We start from the raw sequence: 18,663 nt of genomic DNA, 5'->3' as shown, positions 1-18,663 counted from the left end.
ACCTGGTGAGGTGCAGTTGGTGCTCGGATTCGCCCAGCAGTTCTGTTAGTCTCAGGCACTCCTCTCTGGCCCGGGCTGCCTTCTGCTGCTCCTGTTCCAAGTGTTGTTTGCTTTCACCCAGTTCTATTCTCAATTTCTCTATTTCCTTAGGTAGAGAGAAGGGGAAAAGCATCCATATAAAATACATGCACTTGAATTCAAAATTAGCTCATTTTTAGTTTTTTGCCATGAATTTCAATGTGATAAAAAATTATTAGAAAATTTAGGCTAGCTTCCATTTTATGACAAAAGGAATTAGCACATCCAAAAATGCACATGAGTAAGATTTTATTTTGGATTGTAAAATGAAGTCTAATTTTAAAACTGAAATGATTAAATGAGAGCAGTCAAATTGGATAATTGCACTTTCACTCTAAGAGTTATTCCCTTTAAAAAGTAATATTTACTTAAAATGTGACTACCTTTAAAATGTAACATTTTTGTGTGAGATTCAATCAGACACATGCAGTGATTTACATCAAGTATGTACTTTTTATTCTAAAAGATAAATTTATGGCTCCATTTGGGTGTTTTGAAACCCAAATTAAAGGTAAAATAAATAATTTAAGAGATTTTTAGAAAATTGTGAGGTGTAAAAAATGGCATGATTATGATGTTCAATATTACTTGGAAAAAATAATCCAGGAAAAAAAACAGCATGAGAAATTTAAGCATTGAGAGTGTATGAGATTTCTGAGCTAAAATAATATTTCCATTTAAATTTGTAATTTTAAAAGTCAACAAGAACACTCTAAGACTAATAAATATGAAAATATATGAAGGTTTATTTTTTGGTTTCAGGGTGAAATTATCCTTATCTTACTGAAACTCAAATATTTCAAAGCAAAAATACCTTATATAGGCCATAATTTTAAATAATTTATATATTAAAGTAGAAATATTTATTTATCAATAGAACATCTGTAAAATTAAGTCAAAGAATATAAAAGATGAACCTTTAAAAATATTTAGGCTATTAAAACAAGAAAAAAAAAAAGAAAGGGCAGAAATATTTTCAAATTCAGCAGAAAGCAAGAAACAAATTTGATACAGAAAAAATGCAACCTCCTTTTGGAAAACAAAATTATGTGTAAGTAGAGGGATTTAAACTTAGTATTTAAATAAACTTCCAAATTTTCTCATGTCCTTATTCAATATTCTGAACAACCTCCAACTGCATTTAATACATCATGTAGGATAAATTAAATAATTCATTTACACTTTTTCTTGTATTCATAACAGTATAAATATTCAGCTTATCTCCATCAAAACCATACATTAACCAACAATATAATAACTTAGTACAGTTCTCAAAGATGGGTTTATTTGAAAAACTATGAAATAATTATATCATTTTCATTCAGTGTAGATTTTCTGTATCTTTCAATTGAAATACTAAGTTAAACTGACTTGTTTCTTTAAAATATTGTGTTATTAAAGTTAAACCCATATATTCCCAATTTCATAATTAAATATAATTAAAGAGATAAAAATAAATAAAGAGTATTAAATGTGTATTGTTTAACCTTTATAAAATTAACAAAAGCAAAGAACTATAGAATTGGAAAGATATGCTAACTTTAAAACTTCAAAAATTAATTCATTAATTTTCTTACACAGTCCTATATGCAAGAAACTATACTAAATAATATGATGAATTCAGAGTTCCCATCTCTAAATTCAGTAGTTTATAATTCATCTGGGTAAATGAGACATATATACACAAGAAGACTATCAAAATGCAAAGCATATAAAAACACCAACTGAGTTATAGAGAAAATTCATGCCTCAGTAGCCAGATGAGGGATATATTAGCATGAACAAGAAAAGTGAGAAAGAAGTGAGGGCACAAAAGCTCTGGAGTGATACTTTCGATCACATGAAAGCTCTTTAATTGTAGATTAATAACACTACCTTTTTCTTATAGATCATAGGGTGACATTAATGGTTTAAACAGGTATGCAATATGACAGAGGCTGAGCTTGAGAAAACTGGATCAATGTGTACAATCAATTTACGGTGGCAAAGAATGGCAGAAGGAAGACCATGAAAAGATAATTGCAGTATTCCAGACATGAGGAGTGGAAGGACTTAAAACAGAAATACAAAGAGAATATGTTGATTTTATGGAAGTAAAAGGAGTGGAATCGGAAGACCAAAGATGACTCCAGAATTTTGAATTGAGAGAAGACAAAAGAATGACAGAAACAGAAAATGTATAAAATTCCAAACTTTTTTTTTAAAAAGAAAAGATACAATTTTTGTAAGCACTATGCAACAATAACAACGTATGTACCTTACACTGGTAATTAGATTTTAAGTAAAATTAGCTGCTTTCTTTTTCTCATGGAATAAAAAGTCAAGGGTTGCATTGCAGGACAGTCCAAACACAGAGGTAAAGAACATGGGTCTAACAGCCATCACAGATCAGGGCTCCAGACACAGCTCTGGCACTTTTCTGTGACCTTGGACAAGTCATTAGACTATTATATAGTTTCTTCCTTCCAAAATCGGAGTGATAACAAGCTCCTAAAGCTGTTGTGAAGATTAAATTAGGCTGAGAATTCTTAGCAGAGTGCCTAGCACACAGTAAAAGCTGAATAAAAGACAGCGAATATCATTATTACTGATTTTTCCCTTTGTCTTTCAAGAACAGAAAAGTGGTAAGAAAAAATGACCCACCTAAGAATATATGACTCTCTCTAAAGAGTTCTCAATTCATAAAACTTCCCCCTTCTCAATAAAGCGGTATTTTGGTGAAAACTGAATAAAACTTCATCTATTGTAATTTCAAAATGTGAAATGCATTTTTGTTAGGAAGATGGAAAATCACTGCCTGCTTCTGATTATCCATGCCAGCGAAAGAGCTTATTGGTGCAGATAATCAAAATCAACAAATAATCTAACCAGCTGGACCAGGGCTCAACACTTACTCCCTGAGTCAGGAAAATCTGCCATGGCACCAAGTCCAACCGTTAGAAGAGAAATCTCTTGCCAGAAATGCCATGCTCCCACTGGCAGGATAACCCTTTGCCTCACCCAACTAGGTCAGAGCTGCTTCCCTGGCTGTATATAGTAGCTTGGGGATGAAAGACCAACCATAGCCATAGGCCAATCGTACATTACTCTCAAAGCACACTATTAACCTGCATGTCTACAGTGCAGTTTGATGTGGCCATCTTTTGGCTAACTGGGCAAAGGCAGGTCCAGCTAGCTTTACACCTTATCAAAAGATATCTTTCAAGTCATGACTATAACCACCAGAACAACTCAAAGTAGAAACTATTAAAAGTGATCACTGCTAGAAAACAGTACTGGGGATCGAATGTGGAAAAGGGGAGACTTGATGCTGTTCATTTATATCCCTCCACATTGTAGGAAGTTTTTTTCTTAATCATGGGCATATGTAACTTTATTTTTATTGTTGATTAAATTTGCCCATCAAAGTAATGCACCTAATTTAAGTCACATAGTACTAAATGGCTCATAACAAGGAACAGCAGTGCCCATGACCTACCTTCCCTATTTCAAACCTAATCTCCAATGGCACACACCATTAGCTCTTCTGATGTTTATCTTCATATTTTTAAAAGACAAACTTATATTGCTATTTCTTAAGTTTTCAATATTAGACCTTTCTTATGGGAAGAAGGGTGACAATTTAGGTCTCGTACCACCCACCCTACATACCCACCTCATGCTCCCATATAATGATTTTGGTTAAAGCATTAGTCAGTAGTTCATTTACATTATAATGATTATGAAAAATTTGCTCACTACTGAGAAAAGCATTCTCTTGTTTAAATTAACTTTCTTACATATCATTTTATTATTTCTAGAATTAATTGCCTAGTTTTTTAATAGTTTGTTTTTCTAGATAACTGACATTTTTCCCCAAATATTCAAACATATCTGTTAAACAACCATCAACAGTATTTTTTTCAAATAACCAAACATATTAGATAAAGTATAAGTTCTTTTAAAAAAAATTTTCTGGATATATCCCTCTTGGCACCTTATGTATGGCCTGGTTGATCTCTATCTTGTGTCAAGCCTTCTCCATACTCTTTTAGAGTTCTTTGTTTTCTGGGTCATAAGTCATCATGTTTCTCAATTTATTCCCTTTTTTGGTATGAAAGCTATCTCCAGGTAGCTTTCATAAGAAAAAGTACACGAAAAACACATTTTTGAGTATTCACATGCCAGAAAATGCTATTACTGTATGCATACACTTGATTGTTTGGCTGGGTATAAAACTCTATTTTGAAATTAGTTTTCATTCAGGATTTTTAATAACTATTTCACTGTCTTCTAGATCCTAATAGTACAACTGAAAAACCCTGTACCATTCTGATTCTTAGTACCTGGTCTATGATTTATATTTTTTTCTTTCTGGAAACTTTTACAGTCATCTCTTTTTCCTTGTCATTTTGAAATTTTGCAATGCTGAATCCTGGAATGGAGCTGTTTTTCATTCTTTGTGCAGAGTTTTCAGTGAGTCCTTTTCAATCTGAAGGCTTATTTTTTTTTCACTTTGAGAATGTTTTCTTCTACTATTTTAAAATATTTTGATGCCATACACTTTAGCTCCAGGACATTAGTTGTTGGATTGATTATCTCATTTTCTTATATTTTTCCATCTCTGTCTTCTGATTGTAACTTCTGAAAGATTTCTTTGACTGATGACACCTCATTTTGAATGTTAAGAAAATTTTCTACTCCTTTTGTATTTCTATGAGCTATTTCTTTTTATTGACACTTTTTGACATAGCATGCTAATTTTAATCTATGAATATAATATCTTACCTATTAGAATACACAGTATTTAAATGTTTTCCTTTGCTCATTATATGTTGCCTCAGTTTCCTCCAGGTTCCTTTCTTGTTTATCTGATTTGGACTCTCCATTATGGTGTAGGTTTTCCTCAAATACAGGGTAATACTTGGCTATCCTTTTATATTTAAGAATGAGGCAGTTAATAAACGTGTGGGTTTAATAGTTTGGGGGTAATATGATAGTTTATTTAGACTGTTGTTCAGCAAATATTCACTCCCATCTCTCTTCCACTGAGAGTGGAATACATTACGTCTCCCCAGGGACTCTGGGCTTAGCCATATGATTTCATTTGGCCAGTGGAATTTGCATGGCCATAAGGTAAGCAAAAATCATAAATATGTTTATGTTTAGCTCATGTTCTGGTGATTAACCAAGAGAAGTGTATGCACTGGGTAGCCGCTGCCCCTTCAGCTTAGCCCGCAGAAAGAATACATGGAGATCAGACCCAAACCCCAACCATAGCCCAGACAACGCACAACCCACAACCTGAGGCAGAAACACCCAGTCCAATAGAGCACAGATCAGCCAAATCTTACTTGACCTGCAGACTCATAAATACAAACATACATGATTGTTGGTGCAAGCCACTGAGTTTTGTCAGTATAAAATTATTACTTGAAAGGAACAAGGAGTGTTACAACTATACATCACCTTAGAATTTTATTTGATCTTTGAAACAATTGCATGAAACCTACAGGGCAGGTATCTTTGTTTATACATATAAGAAATTTTGGGTCAAAGACATTGAAAATTGTCTAAAGCAGTACACCCAAGCCTTGAACCAGATCTTCTAACTTCACTGCCTTCACCACACCATACAATAAATTATGCAGTTGCTTTCAAACATTTTTTTGGCCAAGATCCATAGTAAAAAATTCATTTTAAATCACAATTCAGAGACACACACACATATAAATGTAAGAAGCATTTCATGAAACAATATTAACTCTTATGATGTGTCACACACTCTGACTCTTCCTATTCCATCTTATTTTATTCTACTTCTTTTATCTTATCTTACATATTTATTATTTATTTATTTATTTATTTATTTATTTTTTTTTTTTTTTTTTTTTTGAGACACTCTGGCACCCAGGCTGGAGTGCAGTAGTGTGATCACAGCTCACTGCATCTGTGACCTCCTGGGCTAAAGTGATCCTCCCACCTCAGGCTCCCAAGTAGCTGGGACTACAGGCATGCATCACCATACCCAGATAATTTTTTAAAAATTGTTAGTGGAGACAAAGTATCGCTATATGGCCCAGGCTGGTTCAAACTCCTGAGTTCAAGCAATCCTCCCACCTCAGACTCTCAAAGTGTTGGGATTATAGGCATTAGCCACTATGCCTGGCCAATTCCACTTCTTTAAAAAAAACATTTCCTGCTTCAATCTATAAAATTGATTTCACAATCCTACAATTTGAGAAGCATTCTATACTTCAGATAATTAAAATATATTTTTACATAAATTAATAGAATCAAATAAAAAGTTTCATTAAAAGAAATTCTACTATACATTTTTCCTGATTTCCTAAGAAAAAATATCCAAAGAAATGAATGTAAAACCTATTTGAAACATTATACAACATCTTAATTCAAAAGGATAACTTTGCCTGGAAAGAAAAGAAGCATAAACTATAATACCTCAATGGTAGTGATTTATTCCTGCTACTAAACATTATGTGACTTAAAAATTATTTCGCCATCTTTAATATAGGGTGACTTGTTTGTGTAAGAGAAGATGAGAATGGGGAGAAAAAAAATTACAGTACAGTAAGAAGACTAGATCCAAAAACCCTCACAAGTCAAAAGAAGGAACTGGTAGATTTGAGGCTGACAAATTTTGACAATGTGAATTTATCACTCAGAAGCCAATGGATGAATTCAAAGAATATATTTCCAAAAGCAAGGTAGTACATAATACTGAATTTTGAAACATATAACCTATCACTTGGGAGAAAATAATCATTTATATAAAGTTCTGTGTGTGTAAAAAAAAATGTACTCGTTGGAAATTTAGTATTTACCAGTTCATACTTTTATTAACTTACAGATGTTAAGATTGATTTTGTCAAATCATTAGTAAATTTTTGTCTACAGCTGCACTAGCTAGCTTTGGCTACTTAAATTTAAGCTAATTAAAATAAAGAATTTAGTTCCTTACTTCATTAATCACAGTATAAGTGCTTGGTATCCACATGGTGATTCCATGGCTACCATATTGGAAAGTGCGGGTTTAAAATATTTTCATCATCACAGAAAATTTTTTGGCATAGCACCGGTCTAGAATATAGCAAAATGTATTTCTAAGACTCATTTTCCAAGCTAGACACTTGGGGAACCAGCCTATGTGAACAAAAGGATATTATAAATAGTAACTCATTTTGGAAACAGCCAAAAATGATTGTCCTCTTCACTGTGGCAGATGTAGAAGGTTGCTGATACCATTCTAGAAATCCTGTTCACGGTTACCATTGTTGATTGCACATAACACTGACTTAATGCTTTTATTGTGGACTTAATAGTAACACTGATACCCGTTAACATTTTTGAGTGCTTACCATGTACCAGGCACTGTCTTAGCATTTTATATTTTAAAATTCCATTCTGTGTTCATGACAACCACATAAAAATAAGTATCCTATTCCTGTTTTACAGATGAGAAAACTGAAGCTCACAGATGTTAAGTAACTTACATAAGATTATACAGTGGCAGAGCTGAGATTCAAAACGGAGTTCGTCTGATTTCAAGTCCTATAATCTTTCTACTACACCATATTGTCTCCCTAAACAATCCTAGATCTAACAGAAAATAAAGAGGAAATGACACAGTCTGCCTTCTAAAACCTCTTGGCCTATAATGTGACATAGGTGGAAGACACAAATAGCACAGAGACAACTGGAGAAGATACAGCTCAGATGACACGGATCAAATATCATGCTACCAAACACAAGGATCTCAATGTGCAAAGCCCTGGGCCTGGTTCACTCTGAGGAAGCATTTCTCCTGGAGACTTTAGGGCTAGTGACTTGAAGACGTCCTGAGGTTTGGATTTGTTTAGCCTCAGGTCCCACTGTCTACACCTTTTACAACATGATGAACTCCATGCCAGCCTAAGAATCAACATGCAACTTAACCCTCAGCCTTCCCAACAAAATACGCAACATTTTTGTGGAATTTTCAGTTTTCCAATTGCTTCCAATGTGGCTATTTAATCAATCCTTACTCTAAGCAAATATTCTTGAAGGAATTTTAAGAAACTTTTTTTTTCTTTGCATAATGTTAACAGAAGTAGCATCAACTGATCACTTAAATTCAGAAGCACTTCCTCAGAGCTAACGTAGCTCTCAGCCAAAACAAGTGTTCAAAACAGATGAAATGGAACTATGGCAGGAAAGAAGTGCTTTTCTAAAAGTATGTGTCTAAAGAAGAGAAGAATTTAAGACATCTGATATAAAGCTGACTGTATTACATTGTGACAATAAAGCAGACTTTTTGACTAAGCCAAGTTTACACCACTGTTCTGTCATGCCAGGAGATTCAGTGGCAAAAGAATCACTACAACTCTGTGGTCAGTTTACAAAAATGAGTTCAGGTGATAGCTCTACTTTTTTGGACAGGTTTAATAAAGACTTTATGTTTGCTAAAAGTGAAAAAAAAACTTGCTTTGCATTCCTATGAATGTAAGTTTCTGATCATCATAGACAAAATATCAGGCCATTTGTTAAATCTGCAATTTTTTTTCTTTAAAATAATATAGGGCCTTTTTTGCCCCAATCCTATCATGCTTTTTCAGTGTTCTAAATGACTAAAACATTAACAATGTTCAAGGTATTGTATGCTGACATATTTGCATACATAGATAGAGATCTTGACTTTTTATGTCTGCTGATGCTAGGAGCAGACATAAAAGTTGTAAAGGAACATTAAGATAGCCCTGGATGAGGGAAAAATCTGAAATAAGATGTGATTGTTGTAAAGCTATAAAAGAGAGGTGATACATTTTTCAAATGATACATTGCAAAAGAGTTGTTAAGGTATTGTGAATATCACCAAGAGTAACTGGGAGAGGTAGATTCAGATTACAGATTGAAATGGATAAAGACAACCCAAAATTGTGAGTAAAAAGAGGTAAAGTGAAAGAAGACAATGTTGAAATAAATAGAAAAGTCTTAAAATAATGAAGGAGTCAAATATATAAATCTCCTAATTGTTGACCACACTAGTTATCAGCTGTCAATGGTGTGGAGTTTTAAAATTGTCTGACAATAAGTTTTGCATTGGTTCAATACCAGAAAATGTATCAAGAGCTGAACTGTAAAAGACAGCCATCAATTACAATGTTAAAGAACCTACCACTTCAGAAGCACACCTGTCCCTTGCCCAGGTTGTATCCTTCATTTCTTACTTTTAAGGCCCCCTGTTTCTGCTCTTGAGTTTGATGCAAATGGCCCCCAAGAGATGCAATCTCTTATCACCCTGCTATGTGGTACATTTCATCCTTGTCTTCAAACATTATGATCATAAAATCAGATGGTTCACAGTTACTGCAATAGGAACATGTAGTATAGCTGCAACATGTAACAGAAAGAGATAAATGGAAGAAGTATGGGTGACTCCACCCACCATTCAACTCAATGAGTGAATGCCTTGGGGTGAGCACGAAGAGTGAGACATGAATCCACTGAGCCCTTGGTGGGTCACGGTACATGTGTACCTTTCATAGTATGACCATCCGACAACACTATGTGGTAATTTCGTCTACGAAACAGGTATATTTTTCATACAAAGCACAAACATTGACAAACACAAGTCAACTTGTTTATCGACTCCCCATTTGATTAAATAGCAATCTATCCCAACAATGAAAGTAAAATGATATGGGTTAAAATCTTTGAGATAGGGTATGAATGTCTCCAATGTGGCAGGAATATATGGCTCTAAATGCATATAAAATCAGTATAGACAAATCCATGTAGACTATTAAATTATGAGGAACGGATGAGATGTTTTAAAGTAATTTTGATCACATGCAATATTTAACCTTTTAGGTTGAACTTGGAACATAACCCCCTCCTGAAATGTCACGCCACTGCGATGAAATACACTGAGTTTATCTTACTGGTAGGATTTATTTCACTGGCTTCACAAATAATTTTTATTCTATGTTTATAAACATTCTGGAGACGGAAGGGAGCCGTTATACCTTACTACACTTACTAGGAGAAATTCATTGTTTTTGCCTCCGCTTGTGAAGATCTTAGATTTGTCCCTACAAATATTAAGGGTCTGATATCACTGTAAAGATTTTGAAAGCGGCTTCCTAATAGCGCTCTTCCCCCTCACTCAGCTGGGGGCTGACTGTTTTTAGTACCTGACTACTGGAGGACTACAATGTTTACTGTATCTGTAGGAAAAACATCCCGGGAGTGGTGCTCAATCACTTACAAATCCACCTAAAGGAAGTATCATCCAAGAGAATGTTTCTCTGTTTTCTTCGGAGCCGCATCACAAGAGCTATGTTAATGAAGTTAATAAACTCAAAACATTTTGGATACTTGGCAGTTCCTTGTTCTGCAAAGCTGGTAATCCTATGGCATCTATTCTACTGCACATACTACAAAATGCTGTATTGGGACATTTAAATATGATGGTCTCATAATGTTTGTGGAGAGAACATAACTAAAAAGACTAATGTAGACCTATATTCCTTTGCTTGGTATACCTATAAAAGGAATCCTTTAATATGCTATGACCACCCAAATGTTATGATTTCTAAAGAAAGAAAGGCTCAAAAAAGTAACAGTTTGGCCCTTTTTTTCTTTTCTCTTCTTTTTGTTTTCTTTTGAGACAGGGTCTCATTGTCTTAGCGTCACCCAGGCTGGTGAGATTATAGCTCACTGCAGCCTCAACCTCTCCAGCTCAAGAGATTCTCGTGCCTTAGTCTCCCAAGTAGCTGGGACTATACGTGTGTGTCACCATGCCGGGCTAATTTTTGTATTTTTTTTTGTAGAGATGGGGTTTTGTCATGTTGCCCAGGCTGATCTTGAACTTCTGGGCTCAAGAGATCCTCCTGCCTTGACCTCCCAAAGTGTTGGGATTACAGGCATGAGCCAATGTGTCTAGCTGGCTTCTCATTTTCTAGAAGACAATTATGTCAGCCATGTACTGGACATTCCAATTTAATGAAAGAAAAAATTATTTTCCACTTAAAATGTTAATATATAAGACTAATTTTATATACATGTATATTTACATATAATATTTAGATATATGCATCTATTTTAAGATATATATTAATATTATATATAGATGCATATATTAAATATATGTAATATATTCAAGTTGACTTATAATGCTATTTAATAAAATAGCCCTTGGTACATTAGTAAACAAAAGTACCAGGAAGAAACTGAGACTCCTGCTTTTCTTCCCTGCGATCAAGCCATGATCCCTAGGGAGAAAAGCAGAAAGAGGGTAGCTGGTGAAGAACACCCATTATTTCTCAGGTGAGAGTCACCAGTGTAAAGGTGCCTTTGACCTGTGTTTGTTAACAAATTGGCACAATTTTTTTAAATAGCAACTCTAAATTTACTTAATGTAAAAAAAAAAAAAAAATTACACCTAACCCTGACCTAATCCTTTTGAAAGCACTTCAGAAGGATTTTTTCTTGCTATACTAGCTGTATTCAAATGAAAAATAAACTTGGAGTTGTTTCTTTCAAAATGAACTGCAAAAAAACAGGAAAACATCTTTTCTGGTGGGACATCTCCATATAGAAAAAGCAGTCTTTCCAATGGCCAATAAAAACAAAAAATCTAAAAAGTACAAAAGCTGGTAGATAAAAGAATTACCAAAGAAAAATAATCTTTAAACAGTTACCCAAAATGCAGGAAAACATATCAAAGCATAATAAAAAGAATATTCATTACAGTTATTGACTTTTATTACCATTTGAAAATAGTTTTTTTTTGCCAACTGAGAAAATCATCCAAAGCAAAAATAAAATATAATAAAATAATTCCAGTTTAGGAAAGCAAACTGTTAATTTATTCCCTTAAACTATTCCTTCCCAAGCTCTCAATTCAATACAATAAATATTTCTGAGCACACACTATGTGCCTGCTATGTGCAATGTGCCAGACATTTTAAATATATATATATATATATATGAATCCAGATGGCCAGATAATTTTATAGATATCTACATATACATATATGCACACACATATACACACTATATATACTATATATGAATAATATCCAAGCTATTTCACTCTTCACTTTATTTTATTTCATAACTATTAAAATATTAATTGATTCTCTCTCATTTTGATAAAAAAGAAGTGCAAGTCCAATGATACATCTAAGTTACATCATTTCCTCCTCAAGTTTACAATCATCTGGGCTACAGTAAATAACAGAAATTCTTATATTACTCTTATTTAGTTTTCATAAAAATTTACAACAGAAAATTGTAAGTATTAATATTAGGGCTTCAGGATACATACTAAGTGAAGTCCAAACATCATTTTCTCATGTTGTTGTTATATTTTGGGCTAATTATATTCACTTCTGTCTAAACATTAAAGCTATTAATTACTCAATAGAGTAATTGCATTGAAATTATACTGAAATATAAGATTAAAAAAACTTGGTCACATCGCCCACTACTAATTACAGTGGTGTAGCTCCTGCACCACTCCCTATGTATAGAAATATGGCTAAACACAAGTAAAAAGCAAGACTAAACATAAAAACCACACTAAAGCAGTTTTAATAAATAAGAACGACAGGCACTTTCAAATAAGACAAAGATGCTTTCACTATCCATAAAAGTAAAATAAACGTAAATGAACTGAAAATATTGCTATTAGTAAACTTATAACCAGTTTTGCCTTAAGAAAACTTCATAAGTCAATTTAAACGCAAGAAGTTAATGTATTATTGACTTCAAGTTTACAAAATATCTTTTTCATTATTAAATGTATTTACAATGCACTCAGGTTCTCATCATGAGGTTAAAAATACCTAAAACCCGACAAGGATGCCATTCATAATCCTAAATTGAAAAAACAGTTTTTTAAAAAAGTTTGTTCAAAATTGACACTATTACCTTAAATGAATAGCAGCCTAAAGGTCATTTCAATATGGAATTTTCAACAATTTTCTATACTTCTACATATGCTTCAGATGTAATACTTTCTCAGATACTAAAATTACAGGAAAACCAACATATACGCAGGCATACTTTTCAAAGCCAAAAACTTTTTAGTGTAGATATAAAAGTACTGACAACTACAAAAGCCACAATTTCCAAAGAAAGCTAGATAATTAGTCTGCTACTATTGCCATAGTAAATATAGTTTTTTAGATATGGTATCTGGTACTAAAAATTATTGTGTAAAAGAAACTGGCCCATTTATTCTTAACCAGAACAATAGGAAATTTTTGGCAAAACTATTTTGTCTCTTAGATGGTGCACACATTTTTTTTTCTAATATCACAAATTAAAACTCTTATACTAAATGGTACTCTTATAGAAACTCTCTAGAAAATAATCAAATATTCTGATTGCTAAAGGGAATATACAATGAAACTTTTGGGTTATTTTGTACCTAACTTTTAAGACTTTGATGCACAGTATTTATTTAGCAAATATAATTCCTGTTCTTTAAATACTGTGCTGCTTATCTTTTTTTCTAAAGTGTACTCCTATCTAAATGGTCCCAAAAACATTTGGGAGTAAACTGCCATGCGAACATAAAATATTTTGTTCCATAAAAAACAAAATAGGCCTTTAGGAAAAAAACATGCAGTTAGGGATACATGACACCTCAGTCATCATCTTAATCTATCCCCTCCCTTTACAGGTGGGAACGTGGGACTCCAGTGAAATTAAACCACTCACTAAGCCCACTCAACTGTACTAGAACTCAGTTCTAGTACAGAAGCTCCAGACTCTTCGCCGATACCCATTTCCCTTCAAATGTGGAATAATGCCAAGCCACAATGCTAACTCAGTTACAAGCATAAATAAGCTTCTATTGGCAATAATTAACTTTTCAATGCAATAAAGAAAACATATCATCTGTTTCTCCTCAGACAACTGTTAATCAACAAGAACTTTTTCGTTTTGCTCTTTTATTCTCTTTATTCTGTCAATCTCTGACAAGTAGAACAAATGTTAAGACTTACTCTTTTTTTTTTTAAGCAGCATCTTAAAGCCATACATATTATTTCTTAATTTAGAGGGAAAAAAGTGCATTTTCTTAGGTTTGGTTTTTGTCAATATTACTGTCTGGTATAGGTGCTAGGACAAAAGAAAATGTTTATTTTCTCTCAAACCAAGAAAACCTCAAATATTTGTTGTACCCATTAAAGGTCTCCCAGCCTTCTATTTCAAACTAAATGATTTTGTTTTGGAGGAAACGGTATTTTAATTTTTCACTAAATGAACTTCAAATAACTGAGAAAAGGAAGTCATATTCTTGTACTCTGGATCACTTAACACTTTAGACCATGGAATACAGCTCCTCTTCTTGCCTACACAAACACACCGGCTCTAGCTGAGGTCACCTCTCCTACCTACCTAGCTACCCAGTTTCTGTTACTCCTTGGTGTACCTAATTACAGAGAACATCAGTATCAATGCTCTGGCTCCCAAATCCTAAAGAGAGCAGGAGAGGTAAAGTATTACCAAAAACATACCTAAAGCATTCTCACCTTTAGGCTCTTACTAACATTTATGCTTGGATGCAAAATATTCTGACCACCCAAACAGCATGTCTGTGTTCAACTTACCTTTAAGCTGTTACTCTGCTTGTTGGTGACGCAAAATAATTCCTCTTCCACTGGAAAACTGGACAATTTAACCTTATTTTGTTGGAAGGTTTTCACCAAAATTAATGAAATGTTCTTATGTGAAGAGGAAACAGCAATTTTAACAACAAAACTAGGTTTATTTATAGAGACATAACTGATTGAAAAAAAAAATCCTTCTGTACTGAGACATGGTGTACGTGATCTCACCTTATGGGGAGTTTTTAGAAAACTCACTTTAGCTGTGGGTTATGTAAATATTTCTGTAAAATTCTATTTGAGGAACTTAAGAATTTATTGAATTTGGTTTTAACTCAAAAATAACCTATACTTTCTAACTAATTTTAGCAAGCAGCACCAAAATGTGAAGTAGATTTTTAGCTAATATTTTGAGTGTGTTCTTTCAAATTAACAGCTTCCACATACAAAGGGGTAAACTCATCTCTTCAATTTACTGACCATCCATTCTATTCCTATGTATATATACAGCTTTTCATAGTTTATAAAACACTTTCATATACATTACTGAATTTACATGCTGTGATAATTAGAAAACTAGCATAATTCCTGCTTTCACCCATTTTCATAAAGAAAAATAAAATAGGCATAGAACAGAGAGATATAGGGTAAATGATTAGGACAAAACACTTTGAAATGGAGAGTAAGTCAATAGAATGAATAGGGAAAATCTCAAAAAATGATTTTAAAGACCCAAATTTCCAATTTAGCCCATTTATCCAGGTTATCTAGATGAACCAAACGGAGTTTCAGGCAGACCCATTTCAGTTTTGCCCTCTCATTGGGAGTTTCCCAGCACGGGTTTACATCCTGCCGAACTACAAATCTGCTCCATATTTACAAAGGCACTTTGAGTTCTCAGCCATCCGGGCCCGATTTCTTCATTACCTGCCATCAATGCAAGCTTCTGTCACATGGCTCATCGCTATCTAAGCAAACTACTTATACATAGCAGGCATAAAAATAATTTTTTTAATTGACTAGAATTATTTTGAAGAAGGCAATGGTCTGGTTCTTAAACAGAAAAACAAACATGACCTGGTTCTTAAACATCAATTAGAACAAATCATATGGAAGACAGAACAGCAAATATCAAATTATAAGGAAGCTATAGGTCATAGGCTCTGCGATGCTTTCTGTGCTATACTATTTAGACCACTAACTTTAATGAGGATGCCATCGATGTGCTAACCAAGTGTGTCTGTGACATAAACCTGAGAGGAATAATTTATTATGGCAAGATGTTGAAAAGAAGTTCCAAGAGAGCTTGGACAAGCTGACACAACAGGCCCAAATGAAAATGACCAAGTTCCAGACAGGTAAATGCAAATGTCTATACTCACTGCCCAGTTGTAGGTCAGTAGATACGTGCCATGAGGGGTTTTAACTGAATTTTAAGCTCAGTAAGAATGTACAATGAGACATGTTCGATAAACAACAAGGTAAATGCTAGTTGGCTCTGATGCTAGATGAACGTAAGCTTAGGCAATACCTCCACCGCCATGCACTGCGCGGTTCGTACCAGCAGTCTCATGTTCAGTAATCATCGCGACTCTGGAAAGGAATGTGGTAAAATGCGACACGGATGGGACAAAGATGAAGGTGGAAAAGGTAAGAATCACAACATTAGTAAAACTAGTAATTATCAGTATGTATTGAGCAATTATTATCTGGCATGCATTGTACTATGAGGTTAACATAGATGACCTAAAATTTTACAAAATCCTATAAGGTAGGAATTGTTATCTATCCTCATTTTACAAAGAGGAAAACTGAAGCTTGCACATTTTCAGTAACCTGTTCAGGTTCAGCAAGTAGTGGGTAGTAAAATGAGAAATTTACTTGAGGCAGTCACTTGGCCATCTCTTCACCCACCTATCCATCCAATTACTGTGACCCTAACTGCAATCAGGGCACTGGAGCACCAGAATACAAAAGAGAGTAAGACAAGTAAAAGTCTCTGTCCTCAAACAACTTACATTCTAATGGAAGAAACTGATTGTTTAAAAGCAAATGAACAATAAAATAATAAAAAACTTATAATAAGCTTCATGACGGAAGGGAATGAGGCGCTGTGAGAGAATAACAGAGTATACATTAGTAGCCAGTGAAATAGAGACATGGAATTGGAAACCAAAAGAAAGAAAAGGAGCTGGTTAAGCAAAGGAAGAGTGGGAAAGAATATATGTGGAAGATGTTTGTCCAAAGGCCGTGGCATGTCTGAGAGGCTAAAGGCAAACCACGGAGGCTCCAGTGCATGGACAGAGGAAGGGTGCATGAGAAGAGGGTGGAGGCCGGGCGCGGTGGCTCAAGCCTGTAATCCCAGCACTTTGGAAGGCCGAGATGGGCGGATCACGAGGTCAGGAGATCGAGACCATCCTGGCTAACACGGTGAAACCCCATCTCTACTAAAAAAAATACAAAAAACTAGCCGGGCGAGGTGGTGGGCGCCTGTAGTCCCAGCTACTCGGGAGGCTGAGGCAGGAGAATGGCGTAAACCCGGAAGGCGGAGCTTGCAGTGAGCTGAGATCCGGCCACTGCACTCCAGCCTGGGCGACAGAGCAAGACTCCGTCTCAAAAAAAAAAAAAAGAAGAGGGTGGAAAGACAGGCAGTGGGGAGAGTATGCAGGGCCTTGTAAACTGTAGAAAGGAGTTTGGATTCATGTTTCTAAATGCAAATGGGAAGCCATTCTAAACTGCTAAATGGAAGAGCAATGCAATTCACATTTTGCTTTTGCGAATGTGCTGAGTATGAACTAAAGAGGGCATAACTTTATGAAGCTAATGTTGTGATAAGGAAAGATGATAATAAACAAATGAGTAAGATATGGAGTAAAATGAAGCAGAAAGGGGGCAGGAGCACTTGGAAACTGGTTTACAACGTAAAACAAGGTAGTCAGGAAAGTCTCACAGAGATGATTTCAGCGATGACTTGAGGGGTTAATCTTGTGATCCACAGGATAGCCCAGAGAAGCCGGCGAAGAGAAGAGTGAGTCCAAAGGCTCTGAAGTGGTTGTGGGGGCAGACTGGTTAGCACCTTGGAGGTCACTGTTAGACTTTGCCTTTGACTGTTACTGAGGTAGGAACCACTGGATAGTTTCAGAAGGGTGACAAGATTGGACATAGGTTTTTTATTTTTATTTTTATTTTTTATTTTTTTGAGATGGAGTCTCACTCTATTGCCCAGGCTGGAGTGCAGCGGCACGATCTTGGCTTACTGCAATCTCCGCCACCCAGGTTCAAGCGATTCTCCTGCCTCAGCCTCCCAAGTAGCTGGGACTATAGGCACCTGCCACTGCGCCTGGCTAATTTTTATATTTTTAGTAGAGACAGAGTTTCACTATCTTGGCCAGGCTGGTCTTGAACTCCTGACCTCCTGATCCAACTGCCTCAGCCTCCCAAAGTGCTGGGATTACAGGAGTGAGTCACCTTGGCCGGCTGACATAGGTTTAACAGAATTTCTCTGGCCCTTATGCTGTGAAGGGGCTAGATAGGGAGAAGCAGGGAACCCTAGTTAAGAGACTGTTGCTGGCCAGGTGTGGTGGCTCATGCCTGTAATCCCAGCACTTTGGAAGGCCAAAGTGGGCAGGTCATGAGGTCAGGAGATCGAGATCATCCTGGCTAACACGGTGAAACCTCATCTCTATTAAAAATACAATTTAAAAAAAATTAGCCAGGTGTAGTGGCAGGTGCCTGTAGTCGCAGATACTTGGGAGGCCAAGGCAGGAGAATGGTGTGAACCCGGGAGGCGGAGTTTGCAGTGCGCCGAGATCACGCCACTGCACTCCAGCCTGGGCGACAGAGCGAAACACCATCTCAAAAAAAAAAAAAAAAAAAAAAGAGAGACTGTTGCAATAACACAGCTGAAGATGACAGTACCTTGAACTAGACGGTAGCAGTAGATATATGTGAAGAAGATATACGGACAGAAGAAAAGCATCTGAAA

The 18,663-nt window shown here is 35.2% G+C and overlaps 1 protein-coding gene across 12 annotated transcripts in view; it reads right to left on the bottom strand.

The window, feature by feature from the left end:
• The window catches only part of SDCCAG8 (SHH signaling and ciliogenesis regulator SDCCAG8), a 248,663-nt gene that overhangs the window by 127,488 nt on the left and 102,512 nt on the right, over window positions 1-18,663 (bottom strand). For all 12 annotated transcript variants that reach the window (XR_007721686.1, XR_007721687.1, XM_050771396.1 and 9 more), the window contains one exon: window positions 3-145. Coding sequence is in view for 10 of the 12 variants with exons in the window: in XM_050771396.1 (XP_050627353.1) it covers window positions 3-145 (143 nt within the window). In the remaining 2 variants the exon portion in view is untranslated. The remainder of the gene's footprint in view (window positions 1-2; window positions 146-18,663) is intronic.

Source organism: Macaca thibetana, chromosome 1, assembly GCF_024542745.1.
Source record: "Macaca thibetana thibetana isolate TM-01 chromosome 1, ASM2454274v1, whole genome shotgun sequence".
NCBI lineage: Eukaryota > Metazoa > Chordata > Mammalia > Primates > Cercopithecidae > Macaca > Macaca thibetana.
The sequence above is the reverse complement of the archived record's forward strand: the minus strand, read 5'-3'. Positions and strand labels throughout refer to the sequence as shown.